At 43.9% G+C, this 19,353-nt stretch overlaps 2 protein-coding genes across 6 annotated transcripts; one reads left to right on the plus strand and one right to left on the minus strand.

Annotated features, from left to right (window-relative positions):
- The first annotated feature begins 1,305 nt into the window (after nucleotides 1–1,305).
- Nucleotides 1,306–5,417, plus strand: LOC125774884 (ras-related C3 botulinum toxin substrate 1). Its single transcript, XM_049445249.1, has 4 exons — nucleotides 1,306–1,536; nucleotides 1,922–2,037; nucleotides 2,170–2,402; nucleotides 2,467–5,417. Exons 2-4 carry the CDS (start codon nucleotides 1,922–1,924, stop codon nucleotides 2,703–2,705), a joined length of 588 nt encoding a protein of 195 aa, XP_049301206.1. The 5' UTR covers nucleotides 1,306–1,536; the 3' UTR covers nucleotides 2,706–5,417.
- LOC125774835 (basic proline-rich protein) lies at nucleotides 5,157–15,909 on the minus strand. Of its 5 annotated transcripts, XR_007421130.1 has the most exons (9): nucleotides 14,870–15,056; nucleotides 13,162–14,707; nucleotides 12,958–13,001; nucleotides 11,207–11,381; nucleotides 10,911–11,116; nucleotides 10,656–10,841; nucleotides 10,401–10,556; nucleotides 9,535–9,791; nucleotides 7,330–8,785 (listed from the first exon to the last, which is right to left on the minus strand). XR_007421130.1 is itself a non-coding variant. In XM_049445119.1 (8 exons), exons 1-8 carry the CDS (start codon nucleotides 14,966–14,968, stop codon nucleotides 6,384–6,386), a joined length of 2,673 nt encoding a protein of 890 aa, XP_049301076.1. In that variant the 5' UTR covers nucleotides 14,969–15,909; the 3' UTR covers nucleotides 5,157–6,383. The 5 variants fall into 5 exon arrangements, 4 of the variants coding, with proteins under 4 accessions (XP_049301076.1, XP_049301079.1, XP_049301077.1 ...); XM_049445119.1 differs by lacking the exons at nucleotides 7,330–8,785; nucleotides 9,535–9,791 and adding an exon at nucleotides 5,157–6,644 and having other exon boundaries at nucleotides 14,870–15,909; XM_049445122.1 differs by lacking the exon at nucleotides 9,535–9,791.
- Nucleotides 15,910–19,353: the final 3,444 nt, after the last annotated feature.

The following is a 19,353-nucleotide window of genomic DNA, read 5'->3' on the forward strand; positions in this document are numbered from 1 at the left end:
GATGCGTACTTCACCGGACGTTCGCCGGATTTGGTCTACGAAACGGGAGCTCTAACCAAGGCAGAGGGCTTTCCATCGTGCAGCGGATGGGAATAACTTTTGGAGAATATTTTTTGCTTTTTTTCCAACGTTTTAAGAACTTTAGTAGCTCCGTGTACGTACGCTGAGTCGAAACTTTGTACTTGCTGATGAGTAAAAATTTCACAGTGAAAACTTTTGCTACTCGTTCAGGGCAGACAGTAATGAAGAATTTCCGACATTTACGGATAGTTTCTAACACGCGTTAGTTATCCCCGTGCTAACCCCCATCACAGGACCTCGTAACGAAAATCCTAAATGGAAATTCATTTCCCATACTATCGGTGGGAAAGACAAGTGAGGACAAGTGAAAGTATTGGCAAATCCCGAAAGTAATAAATCTTTCATTTTTGTGTGGTGCGGTGAGCAAATTTGTCGCACTTTTGCTGTGCACGGCGAAATATTACATTTGGTATGTTTAATCAGCTTAAGTAACTAGCTAAATTGCTGACATGGAGTTAAATAGGGATTGAAGAAATTTTGCTTTGCAGTTCTTTAGATACTAGCGATTTAAGTAAAAAGTGAGCCTCGTATGTTTTATAGTTATTCGCTGAAAAAGAAGTACTAATTATAAGCTTAACTATTCGGAGAAGTGTAGTAAAATGCAGTAACTGATAAATGTTTCGGTATTTCACTAATGAACGATTTTTTTTAAATGCCAACCACATTGCACACAGCTCCTAAAATGTGCCATGCAATCTTGTATCAAACCTGGTCATAACTTTCCAAGCTCGGATTGAAATGAAAATGTGTTTTTTTCGTTCCCTCAGAACCGTTTAAATGTTTCCAAACTGCTTCCAGGTTTCATTTATACTTAGACCCTTTAGTTACACTAAATTATGCAGAATGTTTACACAAATTACACTATTTTGAAGAACGGGCACAACTTTTCGCAGGAGCAGCAGATCCAACATGCACCGCGTGGAGTACTGAACTGTTAAGTTTATACGTAGGACTGTGCCGGGCGTCCATTAATCTTGACATTTCGGACAGGGTTGTTCAATGCAGGGTTCTGTAGGTTTTGTTGTAACAAAATGTGTTACAAAATGGTAATAACAAAACTATTATTATTTTTAAATATTTTGTAGTGCTAAAAATTTTTTCTTTAACGCAAGCAAACATGAAAGTTGTTCGAAAATATAAAATCATCCCACGTTGTGAAATGTTGGAACACGGAAAATTTCTCTCCATCAAACAAAGTCTGCTGAAGAGCCCTGTATTATGTCCAGCGGAGATTTTTGTGATTTTTTTTTCTTCCCACGAGAAGAAAGATATGCTGTTGTGTAGCTGCAGCGAAAGTAAATGAAAAGTTGAACATTTCCCAAGTGCACAAAGCGGAGCTGCGTTTTTCGTTTTTTTCCCGTGCATGTGTGTGTGTGTTTCGTGTGTGGTATATATTTGTTCTAGGTGTTTGATTTTATTTTGTAGTGTAACCAGTTTGTTTTAGGCTCACAAAAGGTAGGCGCAACGAGGGGAAGAATGTTGCAATTGGCCGTAAAACGCGAGGGCAGGCGTTGTCCCATGATCGGTGTTTTCCCATTAGCTTGTAGTTGACCGAGTTTTGCATCAAGGATTCACCTAAATATTGTCAGCTTCCACCAGTTTAGTTACCGAGATGTGGCGATTGGGAAAACCCTTTCATGCGTGACAGTACAGTTGGTGCCGGAAAATCGTTCTTCCGGTCCCAGCAGTGAACCGCGCGTTTGGTCCACTTACCGCTGTCCCCATGTAGTGGGCGCACATGCGTGTGTGCGTGTGTTTATGGGTGGTACGATCTGATACGATTATTTTTTTCCATTTTTCCGAACCTATTCCACCGCCCATGGTTACCTTTTCCACCCAGATGTCTTCGGGAAGACCAATCAAATGTGTGGTGGTTGGTGACGGCACGGTGGGGAAAACGTGCATGCTGATCAGCTATACGACCGACAGCTTTCCCGGCGAATACGTACCCACGGTGTAAGAAACGATGTGTCATCACCGTCTGTATAGATGATTCGAAGCACACGCTCCTCCAATGCTGCGTAGACGAAGCATATTGATAAGCTAACGTTCTTTTTTCTGCTTCGTTCTCCTTCTTCATGGTCCCAGCTTTGACAATTATTCCGCCCCAATGGTGGTGGATGGAGTGCAAGTGTCGCTCGGACTGTGGGATACGGCTGGACAGGAAGATTACGACAGGCTAAGGCCACTGTCTTACCCACAGACGGACGTGTTCCTCATATGCTACAGTGTGGCCAGCCCGTCTTCGTTTGAAAATGTTACCTCCAAGTGGTATCCAGAGATCAAGCACCACTGCCCGGATGCGCCTATTATTTTAGTTGGTAAGTGTTGTTCGTGCTCGATCCACTCATCAATCGCAACCCTAACGACAATTCTTTACCGTAGGAACCAAAATCGATCTGCGGGAGGACCGTGAAACTATTAGCGTACTGGCCGAGCAGGGTCTTTCCGCGTTGAAACGCGAACAGGGTCAAAAACTAGCGAATAAGGTACGGGCGGTAAAGTATATGGAATGTTCGGCACTAACCCAGCGAGGCCTAAAGCAGGTCTTTGACGAAGCGGTACGGGCGGTACTCAGACCGGAGCCTTTAAAACGACGCCAACGAAAATGTGTTGTGATGTAGGTGTGTCCGTGTCCGTGTTTGGCCGCGGGCAATCATTTCTAGCGGTAGACGGGCAACCGATGAAGCAACTCAACAAAGAAACAGGAAAACGCAAAACAAACATACATTTAGAGAAAAATATTGTACATAAGTTTAGATGCCACGGTGGTACGGTAGCGAGCTGCGCGAAAGAATGAAGGAAATCGAAAAGCAATTGTGAAGCAAACAACCTCAAAACAAACTAGACCCCGGAGGCTGCGAGAAGAAAGTGTGAACAACGATTGTGCGACGAGTGTGTGTATAATGCAATGGCAAATGGAAATCGTAAAACGGTTGAAGAATCAAACACCAAACCACAGCAAACCGTGGGCAAAGCGAGGAAAAGGAATTAATAATGCATTGGAAAACTGATCGCATCGAAGGTAACCGATACGGGATCGATCATTACAAAGCAAGCAGTGTGTGCCATTTTCATTAAACGATGGATTGAGCTACTTTAACAATGCGATAACAAAACGAATGGAAGTGGACAAAAAATCAACGAAACAAAAACAACAAAAACAGGCTACTAAAAGAAGGATAAGAAGAGATTGAAGAGCTAAAAAATAGAAAGTATGACGACCGGTCTATAGGACAACAGTAGCAAAACAAACAACAGTAGGAGGCGATAAGCAATCGCACAAGCAATGAAACAGGGCGGGAAGGAGCTTCCTTCACGTTAATGCTTAACAAGAAGAATACGCCGGAGAAGTGTTCACCACCCTGAACCAACCAGCCGAAAATACCTCACGTAAAGTTTTTCATTTTCCCTCTTTACGGCTCCCCAAATAGTTGAACGGTACTGGAGGAAAGAGGATTGACAAAATCAAAAACATAAACACAAAAACCCCGATTGCAAACGCTGTAGAAGAATGCGACAAAGCGAAGTGTGTCTGGTAGTAGTTCAAAGATTTGGATCGCTTGTCTAATGATCCCGTTTGTTGTTGAGCAGTTTTCCCCATTTTGGACCCGTTTTCCGTTTATCGAGGGAATCGCTTTGTTTTGTTTTTCCTTCGATAACATGCAGCAACAGCAGCAGCAGCAGGAGCAAAACTATTCACACAACCGGACAGGTTATTTGCAATATTAATCTTTACATACCGAGCACATCCCCTGCACAAGCAATCAAAAGAGCTTTTTGCAATGCAAGAGACGCAACGGAAAAGTGTAGAAGGGGACGAAAAGATAGAGTGACTTTTTTTTACAAACAGTGCTTCAGTCTTACACGTCTTCCCACCGGCGGGTGAGTTTGAGTTTGTGTTTTATGCTCCTTACGAAACCCGTTTGGTTTGTAGCTCATCTCGTGCTACGCGGGAAGGAACGGACGAGAAAAAAAGAAGGTAACCAGAGGCACAGCATCTCATGAGTAAATCTCATTCCACATCCACAAAACATAATGTCTACAGAATCGAAAGTATATATATTTTAATTACTAATGCTGCCTCACGATGCGTAATTGCTTATGTTGTGTGGCCGCGCGCACGAGATAGTGAAAAAAGAGGGAACGAAAAGTCATATTGAGTGGAGCAGTGAGCCAAAGTGTTTTTACTATTTTTACTCGTTTTAGAAATTAAGTGTACGCGGAATCTGACCATAGTTACTTTGTGCCGGTGTTTCGGTTTTTATACTATACATTTTTTTATATAAATTTTCTTCCCATTCAAAACCCCCTGGTCTCGTGGTAACGGGACTGCATCTGTAGATGCATCCGTTGCCGACTCGAAGGGGCAAAAATCGTACCAACGCAACATAGCCTCTATAGTAGATGAAACCGTAGTGTCTAGTCGCAGGACTCTGTAGGGAAAGTGAGTGAGAGATGGATAGTAGGAAAAGGGATATGTTTGTCGATACTGCCAGAAAGCACCCCTAACATGATCCAAACAAAACATGGGTTTGTGTTGAACATAGTGTCAATTATTTGCAAATTTTAAACGCCAAGGAACCTCACTAAGCAGGTCCTCGTTCGATCGTGTTCGTTCTACGTATAGAATAGAGCCGAAAGAATCACCATCATATCCTAGTCCTTTGCTGACACATACCCACACACAGGCCAACCGGTATTCTGTGTCGGTGTCAGTAACAGACACAGGATCGGAGCACCGTGGCCGGGTGTGGCCGGGGGCTGCCATATTGAGTTTTTTCTCTCTTTAAATAATTTTATATTTAAAAGTGTAAGCGAATGATTTAAACTGTATTATGATTACGGTTAGTTTGTTAGGTTGGTTCCTCAACGAATAATAATCTCCCCCCCAAAACAAAGCTGCATTTATCGCCGTGTTTCGGATGTTAATTTTCGAAAGAGGAGAGAGAGTGCGAGACAAAAACAAAGTGTAAACAATAACGTGTGATGTAAAGGAAATGGAAAGGGTACGAAAAAGCGATAGGAAGAGAGCGAAAAGAGTTGACTAGAGAGACAGAAAGAAATACAATAGATTACGCGTGTTCTGAATACAATTCGTTTTGTATTAGATATTTATTTTGCTTTTGATTGTAGAAAAGAAAAATGGAAGTTTAATTATTAAATGCCAACGCCAACAAAACAAACACTAAAATACCGGGGAGCAATAACAATAGATGCGCGCGCCAAGAAAAGAACGACAAAAAAAACATTAGAAACAAACAGACGAAATCGTACTAACATCTTGCATTGCTATACAATAAAAAAACTAATCCTCGTGTTCTAGTTTCCATTAACGTTTTGCCGTGTTGCGTGTGTGCGTTTTGTTTGCCCTTTTTTGGAAAGAATCCCTAGTAGATGGCGCGTATAGGTTGGAATAGAATCGTGTGTCTAGACCGTTCGTTGTTGCACTATGGTGGGGAGTATTATGTAGGGTTAAATGGTTACTGTTTCACCATATTGTTCTAACGTAATGTATAGAATATGGGAAACGAATTTTCTATAAAAAAGTCTAATGTCATTACATCCACTCTAATTTGTGTCCAACTGTGTCTCTGTCCTTTGTTATGCTTCTCGATTAGGTTGTCTTCCATCGTTTTTAGGGTCTGTGGTCATACTTTAGTGCTCTGTTTGATCGCGATTCGAGTTAGAGTATTAATTACCGGTGTCGTTTCCTTTACTTATCGCCCTGTTTTCAGTTATCGAAAAGAGTGGCGAAGTAATGTTTTTGCCTTATCTGCGTGTTGCTTTTTCCTTTAATTTTCCTCATCTCCGGTTCTGATTTCAAATTTTCACTCAATCGGGAAAAGATGTTCAGGATATCGTTGTTATTTTGGTTTGTTTCGTTTCTACTCTAACTTTAGGGAAGTTTTCAAATTTAAACTCCCGTTCTTCTGTAGGAAGATTTTTGCATACTTTTGCTGGAAGTATTATTACAAATAGCACATTTTTGCTTAACTACTTTTGCAAGAAAACAAAGCATAACAAATCGGTATCTGTTGACTACTAACTACTGAGATTTGGTAACCTATAGTCTGGCTGGAATGGAATAGTTTAAGGGCCATGTCACTTAGCGATAGAGCGTGGAAGAGAAGGTTAGAATTAGTTTGTACACCGTTTCTTTAAACGACCCTTTCTTCAAGATATGTTTCGATTTCTAATAAGCATCCTATGGCTGGGAAAATTTTCTTAGGCATAACTTGCTTCCCGAAATGTCGTAAATGTCTAGTTTTCTGAAGATTAAAATCTTTTCAACAGTATCGTTAATACGTTCGGAATGGTTTCGGATGTATAGCGCGACCATCCTTCCGTATGTAACACGAAGCCGACTCTAGCTTCTGCACCTTCCGCTCGGGACTCGGCTCATTGGCCACGGACAGTACGATACACTCGGACGGAATAGACAGCGAAGCGGTGAGAGATGCTGTCGCCAGTGGCGGTGCTCGTACCGGCTCATACTCGATGCTGCGACAAAGATCCACCCCGGACACACTGGCCGTCATCCGGCGCATTGAAGTAGAACGCTTTAAGTGGAAAAGGGAAACGCTTCGTTAGTCAAACCAAACGCACAAACACCCACCCGAAGGTGTGTCGGTGAGTGAATTTCGTCGGATGGAACCTCATCATGGATGTGTGCTTTCTTCTTTACTTTATTTCTCCCTCTAGGTGAGGCAGTTTCGCACGTTACAAGCTTGATATGCAAATGGCACAAAATGGTGAATGGTGCGTTCGAATGATCTACTTACTCAACATACGCTCACAACCGCTACACTTACTGGGTCGTATCGATTCGATCGGAATACAACATGCACTTACGGGAGCCATCTCTTGCAAATGGAAGCCGGAAGGAATTACGGAAGCAGAGCCGTCGGATCTGCTTGCGGGTATGTGCGTCGGTGTACTTGTGTGACTGTACCGTCTTCGCAATACTGCGGGCTCCACGATTGGAGTGGATTTGTCCGGCGAACGGTGCAACTCGTTAGCTCGATAATCGGATAACAACACTACACTCTACGGCTTACGTTACTAGTGCACTGAGGAAGACGGCATACGCAAAGGAACTCGCTGTACGGAACTTAATAACTAGGCCAACTTGAAGTGAAGTGGGGCAGCACTACATTTCGGCAATTAGAACCAAAACACGTAAGTCGGTCGCAACTATGCGTCCAAGGAAGTAGGAGGGAGTGTTGATACGATTCACACAAACGATTATCATTTTCCGATCGTACACGTTTATTACCCAATTGTAATATTCATTTTGATTTCATCTTTTTCTAACCCCCATTTGTATTGTTTTCCTTTATGTATCATAATAATATATCGATTTTGTTTTGTTTTCATACTCAATCAGGTAAACTTTTATAGTGTTGTTGTTTTGTGTTTTTCTTCTAATTCGTCTCCACGTTCCGCTTTCCGTTAACCATCATTCATCCTTCGGTTTTTCCTCTCTGTTTTTTGTTTGTTTCGTGTTTACTGTATTAATGCATTTTTTTATTTGTTTTAGGATTGATGACATGAATCGGATACTCTCTTATATGATTTTTTTTTCACCATCAACCGGTCGGGCTACAGAACACGGTGAATCGGTCAATACACGGGACACGGTTTAAGTTGCGCTGTTTACGTTCGTTTCTTGCAGTTACGTATGTTTGAACTGAAATCGACAATTATAACGTCCATTGTTGAAGACGATTGCAAGCATTCCAACAATTACAGAATGGTAAACGTTAGTCTTTCCTATGCGCTATAGTGGCACCGAAAGCAGCAACGTGTATTTGGCGCGATGAAAAGCGAAAAGTAAGCGAAAAACAATCTACTCTTTTTATAATATTTCAAGCATGAAGAAAGGTAGTACTTTATTTTTTTGCAAATGGAAACAATGATTTATTTGTTTCAGAAAGTCCTGTTGTCTTTTATTTTCGCTCACGTTTCGGTTTTAATCGTGCCTGATACATTTGTACTCGTTGCGTGAACGAGTGCGAATCAGTGTAGAAAAATGTAAGATTATATGAACGGTAAACTAATGTTTTACATATGCGGCTGGTTTACATTGTAAGGTGCATAATTTAAGATAAGATTACAAAGAAACCGATGATAGGCTGTATGCTGCACATTCGCTGTAAACTATTCCGTACTAATGCTTTCGTTGAACTGCTTAAGCTTTTGCAACGATGCTCAAACATTACGTTCGTTTCTGTTTCTATGTTTAACTATTATTGTAATACTACCGGGTTCTTAGTATACATATCTGTTTCACCTTCTACTGTGCTCTTTGCTGTAAGGCCTTTTTGCCACGCTTATGTTGGGAAAAAGGTTACGAATGTTCTTTTTGTTGTGATTTTGGTTGTGTCTATTGCGAATTACAGAATGTGCTTAACAAAATTAGGGAACGCACTGTTTAACGATACAAATTAAATAACATATTATTGAACATGATCGACCAATGAACTAGTTAACAAACAACAGTACAAATGTGTAAAACGAGTTTATATAATTTTTCCCCTTTGTTCACACTTTCAATCGATGCTCGCCCATATTTTGAACACAGGCTAAACATAAACCTTAATAAGTCTTCACAAACATAACGAAACCTTTTTCTTAATATATGACAAAACAAAACAAATAGAAGCGCCATTCCAATTTAGTAAGGAACAGGAGTTGTAGGCTGCAAAAAGAAAATAAAACCGAAAGATAAAAGAAAGATAAGGTTAAACAGATCATTTAAAACAAAAAAGAGAAAAAAAACTCAGGAAACGAAAAAAAAGAGCAAACGAGTTATCGTAAGAGAGGAGTCAATTTTGTAGCACAAAAAATCAAACACATGTAAACACGCGCATACACGTTCTGTTGAGCAAATGAAAAAAAAAAAAAAAGAAAATGGAATGAAAAACCCGCCTACGTGGTGCAGGTATGTGCAGCAAGAGCGACCGAAATGTGCCTACTGGATTACTACTACTGCAAAAAAAACCGCCCGTCAGGGTAACCGGGCGACAGTCTAAAGCCGTGTGGCGCAAAGCAGCAGATCTGTGCGTGCGGATAGCTGCGGGTGGGCGCAATGCATTAGCAAAACTCTACTCCAGCTCGGCTTCGGTGTTGCTACTGTAGCTGCATTCTTCCGTTCCATCGGGCTGTGAAATTGATCCAAACACATTCACGGTTGACCGCATTAGTAACACTCGCACGCAAACAAAACTACACGGGAGCAAAGGTTGAGGTAGGAATAGGTGCATGTAAGATCACCGACGGAAGGAAGTCGACTACGGACGAGATTATCAGGCATTTATGAGCGGAATGTAGCTATCGTTATCGTGTTGCTCAAGGTGAATGATCACACTGTTATACTTGAAAACCAAACCACAAATCGCAAAACTAAACACGCGTGGATAGAAAATGGTCGGCAGAGCGATAACTTACGGCGACGCACGCCTCACGAGGGAAGACCTTCTGCCACAAGAACAAAAAACACCGGGCAGCTTTAGCTATACAGAATGGGACGGAACGAGCTCTCGGGAAGAAAACGGTAGCGCTCGCTGGTAGCCTACATCAGGGCATGCTTGCTGTGTGTGGCTGTGTATAATTGGAGGGCTTGCAGAGCTTTGGAAGGGCGATGATGCTTTGTACGGCCGTGTACAGATTTCGGTTTAATACTAATAGAATTTGTACAGATAGTCCTACAGGCGTGATCGGCATGCGATCGGTGGAGAAAGTAGAGAAAGAATCGAACAAACATTTAGAGTTGATTTGAAGGAAAAAACACACACAAAGCTCAATCTTACAGTTAAGGGGACTATCAAAGTGAAGTTTACGTGCCAATTGAGTTCTAACTATACAAAATTTCACACTACCTACACGCTGTGAAGAAGTTACAGACAACCGTAAAGGTTCCCGACTCCGTAATGCATACGGGAGATGAATGAAATCGTGAAGAAAAACAATATAAAATGCACTACAACCGGGAAAACCGAAAACCGTGGACGGAAGGATACAAAATACACAACAGTTTATATATATATTTAGCAGTTATCGCATTATGCGGAAAGTTGAAACCAAACTACCAGGCGTTGTTGGGCATTGTTTTGTGTGGAGCTTTTGCATTGCGTTTTGCTGCCAAACATGCCACGGCGGGGTACGGATGTGTGCCCCATTTTAGCGCGATCAGGAGAGACATAGAGCGTGTGTAAGACGGATACGCCAGGCGGGGAACCGTTCCGGTTCCGTCTCACCCTGTCGCCAGCGTCTTACTCTAGCAAGTTTTCCGCTGAGCCCGTGCCAGACTTTACCTGCGTGGAAGGACTTGGCGTGATCGGATGCTCAATGTTCTTCAGATACTCCTTGTCGTCGAATATTTTCTTATCGCCACCGCCCGGCTTATGTTTAAGGTTGTCCAGCGAACCGATCTTACTTTCCGCCTTGATGTCTAGCTTCTGATGTACGATCTGTGTAGGATGATAATGACAGGCCAACCAAAAAACCGATCAGCTTACAATCTTTTTACAATCTGCTAATGTAAGCACCTTGGCAGGTTGCATGCCTACCTTTATATCACCGCCACCCGGTTTGTACGTGATGTTATCCTTGGAACCGATTTTGGGCTTTGCCTTCTCCTTAAAGTCGGTCTTGATCGACTCGATGCGCTTATCGCCACCGCCCGGTTTGTGGCTTGCATTGTCCAACGAACCAATCTTGGGCTTTGCATTCCACTGCAGTTTTGTGCTTATAATCTACATGGAGGAAACACATGAGAGCAACATTAGAAGCAAGCATATACCCACTCCCTTTCACTACCGTACCTTCTTATCACCACCCTTCGGCACGTACGCATCATTTTTCGCCTCAATTCGTGGTGCCGCTTTAATGTCGACTTTCTTCGTTTCAATCTTGACATGGCCACCGCCCGGCTTGTGGCTAGCGTTTTCCAGCGAGCCAATCTTGGACTTTACGACCTTCAGATTCGGAGATGGTGTCCCACCGACTTGTATTTTGTTCATTGGTACTTCTGCACAGACGAAAAAATAACAAACAAGAAAGTATTCACAAAACATTAGCATTTCACAACAGAAAGACACAAAAACACACTTTTGCTTACTTTTAATTAGCGGCTGCTCGGAGGGCGTTTCCGGTGTTTTCGCGTTGGCGCGCTGCTTCGAGGTGCTCCGCGATCGGGTTTCGGACGAAATGTTCTCCGGTCTTCTGGCTAGTCCCGGTATCTTGCTCGGTGACTTCAGTGGCGACGCTGGCGATGCTAGCGCATTGGGACGATCCTGTCAAATGGCCGCGAAAAGATTAGTGACACACTCGTACGGTTCGGGTACGGTTTGGATTCGTCTTTAGTTTGCCAACCCTCGCCCAAACCCCTGTACACGCTGCCCGTCCCATGCCGTTTACTACCATCTTACTACCTTTTAAAGCTATATATTGATTGATCGCGTTTCAATTTCGCGCACTTGGAAATAAAAAACGTTCGGAAGCGGATGATGATGGAGGAATGAAAAAAGTATTAAAACACACTCAACCCACAGCAACCACCCTCACCAGTGCGTATCGGTCACAACAGGGAGAGGAAATGTATGTTTGTGTGCCCCATTTATGGAACCTACCAGCGGCTGATGCGGCATCGCAATGGTATGATCACGGCAACGATCGATATCGCGTTATTGTATGTTCGGTCGTCACCTTCGCCAATGGTTATGGGGATTCGTGTTGTGGTTGTGCCGCGACAAACTTCCTAAACGGTTCGGCAAACAGCACCGGAGCGTTCCGGACCAAACGATCCATTCATCTGGGAAGTCTTGCCAATGAGTCGCGAGCATAAGGGAGCTCATCGGCTGGCCTTAACTGACTAGTGGTGCGTAACTTGTGGACGCGATCGATCGTTATTAGCGATCGGTCTAAATGGTACAGTCTTCATGGTGCCAGCAGTCGTCTGCATTCGCAGACCCATCTTTAATATTTCTTTGGAATGACGAACTAAAGACACCGTTCTGTTTTTGGCAACTTTTAACATCATAATCTTCCATGGGTTGGCCCCACCTAACTGCGTTTTGTTGTATCGTTTTCATCGCGATCGTAAAGGTCTATGTCGTGCCCTCGAAGTACGACCTAAAAATAATGTTTCTACATTCTCCCTGGGGAAGTTGAAATTGGTTCAAGGCGAGCTTCTTCGCAGCACGTAGTCATTTCTTGTACCAGCAGATGCACTAGATGAACGATCGTCGCTTGCTTTACTGGCCTGATAATTGTTTATTTTACACATCAAGAATTATTGGATGGATAGCTATCGTGTTATTAGTAACGAGAAGTGCCTATTCTACTGAAGTAGATTGTCGTTTAATCATAAATATTGTAGAATAGAAGTTAAGAAGGCATTTTTGTTAATGAGTTTAGGACCATGTCCTCAAAAAACCGACCGACATGTTCAAAAACAAAATTTCAAGATTTTCTGAGTCGAATATTCTTCAAGACGCCAGGAACCTTTAGTGCAATTCTCAACTTTTGGTACTCCTTTCTTAAATAAATGTAATATTATTCATTGCAGTTTTAAGGCAATTGTACGGCGAAATTATAGCACCGGAAATTGTGTGACCATATCTGCAAGGTTAAAATTTCTTCGAGACAAATATTTCAATTACCCAAAGAAACAACTCAACAAACTTTGTCCCGGTAGTGCAAGACATACACGCGGCAAACAATACAAAATGCTGCTTGCCCTGGGAACACGCAATTTGTACGGCAAATAATAAAGCTTTTCCCATTTTCTTGTCCAATCGCTCGTGCGAAACTTGGAAATAAGACTTGGATTGCGTGCCGGGTGTTATGGTTGCAGAAGTAAAAACTTACCTTTTCCTGAGTGTACTCGTCAACGCCGCTATCGTTGTCACCTTCTAGAGCGTGATTCGCCAATTAAGCAGAAGTGTGGGAAGAGAATGGAAAAGAAAAAGACGTTAGCAATGAAATAGTGAGCGGGAACTAGTGGACATTGGCCTAGAAAGGATGTTCTTGATAGAAATCGATTAAGATTGGGGATGATGTGGTCGAGCTTACTGTGATCGGCCGTTAAGGATTTCGGTCCAGTCCGGATCATGTGCTGTTGTGGAGGTCTCGATCGTGAGTTCCACTCCTGTGAACCTTCTCTGCCCCCACCGTTCGGAATCTGGAAGGTAACTTTGTCCCCGTCGGCACGACCACCCGGAATGGCGGCCGAAGGACTGTGCGCGTTGGGACGTGTTCCCGACGGTGGTGGTTGCATTTTATACTGTTGTTGACCGGACGACGGCTTAGGTCCGGGTCGATAGGTAAAGTTCTCGTCTGTGTTTGCTGGCGATAGGGACTGTTGACTACCCGGCGAAGGTGATTGGTTGGGCGATTGACCCGGCCGGGAAGGATCCTTGTTGATAAAGTCCTTGAGCGCGTGCAGTGGTCTGCCGGATGTACTGTCAAGCTCGTACTCGTTCGTAGCGGCCTTACCGTAGTTACCTGCTACAGACGGAGGTCTGGAGGGAATTGACTTTTCCCTCTCAATTCCCGTCGCCGAGGGTGGACCGGGCATGTTGAAGTTACGCGAAGGAGCTCTCGCAGGATTGGGACTGTTTAGCGCTGATGAACTGTCCGTTGGAACTCGTCCAATGACAACGTCCTCATCATCATCAACTGATGGAGTCGCAGATGACGGAGGTCCTCCAGTCATTCCACCCGCTCCACCAATGTCAATGCCCGAGGGAGGTCTGCTGGGATCAGCCGAGCCCATTGGGCGATTGTAGAAGTTCGGTCTCATACCCTGTGGAGCTCCTGCAGGTCCACCTACCCCTCCACTTCCCTGCATAGGCATCGGAGGTCTTGGTGCTCCCATGCCTGCCTGCATAGGTACGCCACCGAGGTTAGAATTCTGTGGAGAAATTGTTGGCCGTGGTCCGCCCATCGGGTTCGGAGGTCGGATAGGAGGCGGCTGACCCATCATGGGTGGACGTTGCATGCCCTGGGCCGACGGGGGTCTCGGTTGCATACCAGGCTGCATCCCGGGAACACCAGCACCCGGTGGCATTTGTGGTCGCATGGGCATGGGGACGCCTGGTGGTTGATGTGGACCGGTGTACATACCACCTGGTCGGGGTGGCTGCGGTTGTGTGGGCGTTCCCGTCCTTGGTGGACCAACGTTGACCGGAGGTCTCATCATCTGTGCACCGGGAGGCATACCGGGATTGGGCCGTACTGGATCCATTGCAAATGGTGCCTGCTGAAGGATGATGGGTTGTCGGAGTGTAATCGGTGCCGGAAGTACGGCAGGTGCTGTTGCGTCACGTGGATGTTGCTGAAGCTGTGGCTGCTGTACCGCCAACAAAGGACGTACAAGTGGAGTCTTTAGCGGTGCCGATGGAACAAACTTAACCTCGGTACGTGGTTCAGAAGTGAAGCGAACCTGCTGAGGTTGAGATGATCGTACCGGGGGAATAGAAACAGGCACAGGGACAGGTGCCGGTGTCGGTGCAGTTGATACGGGCTGTGGACGCAGCTGAGAACTAACCACGCTGGGCGCATAAACGTTTGGCCCACCGACTGTCGGTTGCTTTGAAGGTTCGGAACCAGAGATACTCTGCGACATAAGACATAGAATAGGTGGTAAGCATTACTCGAAACTGTCATAGCTCATCGCTTACGATGCTGCTCTGAATTAAGACAATTAAAATCTGGATGCTAGAAAAAAAATGTGATCCAAAAACGCCCTCATTGCCCAGGTACGGTTGTAGTAACTCACGCGTTCGCTTCGCCCACCCGTCTGCTTCGTTTGCAGATGGCTTAACTCCATCGCCTGCTCAACTCCACCTGACACGTAGCTTACCGTACGCACGTCCATCTTTGACGCGGACTACCCAGTGTACTCAGACTACAAGTGTACCCAGCCACTCAGCGTCTCAGACAATCAGATCGCTTCGTACTGCGGACTGAAAGGACATAAAAAGGACCTGCTGTGGTTTCGGGTTCGATTTTTCACAATTCCTATCCTAGAAGCGTTTTGCTTGTTTATGCTGGTTCTTTATACAAACGTCCTGTACACACACTGGTCTTAGAAATAGGAAACTCATCAAATATGCTCATGCACTTCAATATGATGTGCTTTTGATGATTTTTTGTTTGGTTAGGCATTTTGGCCGTGATGTCCGGTCCGTGGGACAGATTGGCCGGCAGGTTTGGAATTGGTATGGAACGGTCAGGTTTGTTTTGTTCATTTTCTGATTATTGTTTTCACGCGTTCCACACATCGGCATCCATTCCATTCGAAACGCTACTGGGTGGCAAGCGAAAGGGCTGTTTATATGTACAATGCTTACGATAGAGGTGTCTAGTGTTGGGTGGATCAAATCCGTGACCCCTTCCGTTAAGGTGGTTCGTTTGGAGCAGTGATGTTTAATATCGTATACCGTCGGCAGCAGAAAATATTGTAGCTAAAGGAGCGAAACTAAACTACTAACTGAGGTGTATAACAGTTTCGTGTTATACACTAAACTTGGTGTTGTAAAAGAGACTCATATTACAGAGAAAAAAATTGGATAACTAGTTTGGCAAATAATCTACATGTGAAGAATAGTTTACTTGCTTTTTTCCAGACTAAAACAATGTACAACGAGTTGTATAAGTTTTTTCGTATATACACGAGATAGCTGCCCTTAATCTTCAATACAATACTTAAGTTTTAAGTGAAGCAAGACAAGAGTGATACAAGACAACTAATTACAACGTAACTATTTACACCTGTCCAGTGGTTGTCACACAATATGACAAAAATGGCATTTGAAATCGCAAATGTTTCGTTTCTGTATTCAGCAAAGCTGCTATATGTTCAATTTCCGCCTGAACCGCCTGTTTCGTCTAAAACTATGGACAATTGTATTTAATTTTTTCATTACGCTTCTGTAAATTTAACATATTTTACAATGGAGGAAAGATGATTAAAAGAAAAGTGTAGTTTATGTTCTATTAGAAACAAAATGACGAAACCTTCTTAAAAGACCAAATTGAACACACGGAAAGCGCTTAATGCCTCTATTTGCAGTAACATATATTGCGACGCCCCACCTAATACGGTCTTTGGCGCATCGTATCGCAAGCTCGTGATCCTAATCGAGAAATAATGGAAATATCAATCACATCCTCAGTAAATATTCAACCAACCACGGGCCGTCCCCGTCGATAGATAGAGCTGGTCTGGTGTTGAAATATTTAACGATAAGACCGCAAGGAGACAAGAGGCGTGTTCCAGCCACCGTATTGACGCTTTTGATCATTAGTTCTTACGGCGGTCGTCACGCTACCGGGACCCAGTAACCGATACATACGGTAACGTTCCGGCGTTGACAGACATTCGCTCGTGATCGGATATTACGTTTCGTCGACCTGGTTGGCACCTACCCGCAAACATATATATCATCTCATATCCACCTTGCCTGCCATGCAGATCAATCCTCCGGGCTCAAACGTGCATCAACATTCCATTCGGGGTGGGCCACCATGATGGCATGCAATCCAAACGAAGGCACAGTATAGTAGCCCTAAAGTTTGTCACGTTTTGTTGTTGTTGTTGTTGGCCCTTCTAATCGTACTACAATCACGAATGATATTCGCGATACAGTGTATAGATGGATGTGATTTGTTTTTCTTTTTGCGTTTTTTTTTTCGGGGGAATAGTCCTTCTTTTCCTTTCGAAGGACAGCGACAAATCGTCGAACGCTCGGTATCTTCGGAACCTTCTCAAGAAGACCCGTCCCAGGATACTGGTTGCGGTCGTCCCTATCACCGCCGGCCGTGGCGGGTGTATGTTTGATCAATTGAATATACATAAAATTTATGCAAAGTGGAAGTCATATTTCTATGCGAGATAATAAATGCTCACCGGCATTCGATTTCGCTCCATCTAGGCCGACCTTCATGATGGTGGGTGTAGAACACTTTTGCCAAATAGTACCCGGTGACACGCCACCCCGGGGTTATAGTAAGCTTTATATGCGGGTATGTGTGCGTGTGACCCTCCACGTTCCACTCGCAGAACATAAAGTAAATACTGCTTTTACGAGGAAACACACGAACGACCACGGGGGTAGATAGTTTCCATTTTCGCAATGTGATCTTTGCTAGATACATCCTTCCCCTTTTTGCATCATTATCCTTGCTTCCGTTGTAACGGGGGGAAACAGTAAACAAACAAACAAACAAAAAGACATGTCCCGAAAATGATGAGAGACCTCATGTTATATGGCCACCCCGAAGGCCCAGCGAAGCAGGCACAAAAACAGGGTCAGTTCACATGCACATTCATTGTTACCATTTCCAAACAGTGCACGTGGCGTGATGTGGCGACGTTCGTTGGAAGGGAATTTTTTGGCAAACGGTGGCAAAGGAATTTTACTGGAACCCCCACCCCCGTCAGGCCTTACATGGCGTGTAAGGATAAGCGATTTTATGTATTTGTTTTTTACTTCTTTCGTCCTCTTTTTGGCTCATTTTTCACACTACCAGAAGTGGAAGGATCGCAGTAGCTTGGTGTTGGTGTTGTTTTAATTTTTCCTTTTTTCATTTCACCAAATCGAGGTGAAACTTTTCATTTTTCACAGCTCATAATTAGCGTTCCGCGACCTGTTCGCTACGGATGTTAAGCATTTTCTTTTTTTTTGTTCTTCTTTCGTTTGTTTTCCCTCTCTCTTTCTCTCGTTCTATGCCTGGACCGTTGGTTGGCGTGTCGAGTGAACGTATCACACACCCTTGTGTGGTGGCGTCCTAAAATGGAATGGCACCTTCCGCAAAAAAGGAAGTTAAAGTGTTAAACAGTCACAGACATTTTGGCACATTTCGGCATGTTTGTGCGATGGGCACTTCTTTAAAGTGTACCGCATCTCATACCGGTGGCGTTAGACGGTTATAGCAGCGACAATGATGATACATATCGTAATTAAAACATACCGAAAATGGCGTCAAATCATTAGAGCCCAGTGACGTCCGCGCTACCTAGTGGATCGTACTTTATGGTTATGATAGCCGAAGCTCTTTTTCTCGTCTTCTTTTACAGCTGGCAACTACCTCACTCAACACTAATGGTAATAGGCATACATTCCCTTGCTTCGAGTGAAATCACCCTTAATCAAGTTTCCCACGCGAGGCACAGTTTCTGCTGTCCGAACACCCTATTGCTTTAGGGCGGTTTTCTACAGATGAAAAACGCACGCAAGAAGGTCACTCAGGAAAATCACATCAATTCTTCGTCACACTCGCACAAACACACGGCCGGTAAAGCTTTGTACAAATTACTATACAAACACACACACACACACCTAGCGCATACACGCAATCACCCGCCCAACGTCAAACACACAGTGACGTGAGCTTTCCACTCACTTCAATCCTAATTTTCATCGCCTACTTCTATTGCGTTTTCACTAATGTGTACTACTTTCGTTTTAGTTGATATTTAAAGTGTTTGTGAATTGTTTTAACACCTACACGTTGCTCACTCACTTACCCAACGGCACTAAAGTTCAAACGCTGTGCGCGCCTACCTACGAGAAGGGATGCGGCGGTGACCTATCACTTAATTAAATCGACACACTTCGATGAAGTTCGCGCACGTTAGCGTGGTTTGTCGCGGAATCGGGAACAAACATCGATGAACAAACGAACAAAAAACAAAAATTAACGCGGTCAGCGGGTTACATGTGTGCGGACACTAAACGAAGGTGAGGCTCTATGAGGACTATGCTTCTCTAAGCACCAATTGCAGAATCATGAAAAAAGGTACTAATCCAGGGGTTGGTTTTTTTTGTCTCTTTACTATAGGCCAACAAATTTCCCAAAAAGGTGTATGTTTCAAAATTGGTGGTTGAGCTTAACAGGACTACAAGCCGTAAATGGGAACTTTTCGAGAAAAATAAGGCTACAAATGTTACATTAGCCGAAACAAAAATTACCTCCGTACTCTGTTAGTCCCGTGATCGTGTGGAATTTGGTTCGGAGTACGGAGATATCAAAACCAGGAAGGAAAAAAATGGATAACTCCTACGGGTAAGTGTTCAAAAATCAAAAACTTTTGTTAAATAATCTTCCCACTGGGTGGGAATTCCCAATCGGGAGGACTAACTGCTTAACCTGTCCTACCTCTTCACCCGGTCTAGGCGCCCCAAGCCGCACGACGAGTGGCGCTGGGTGTTTGTATCTTCCGGGGAAAAAAGGACCTCCCGGCGTCACCAAACTTCA

Source organism: Anopheles funestus, chromosome 2RL, assembly GCF_943734845.2.
Source record: "Anopheles funestus chromosome 2RL, idAnoFuneDA-416_04, whole genome shotgun sequence".
Classification (NCBI taxonomy): Eukaryota; Metazoa; Arthropoda; class Insecta; order Diptera; family Culicidae; genus Anopheles; species Anopheles funestus.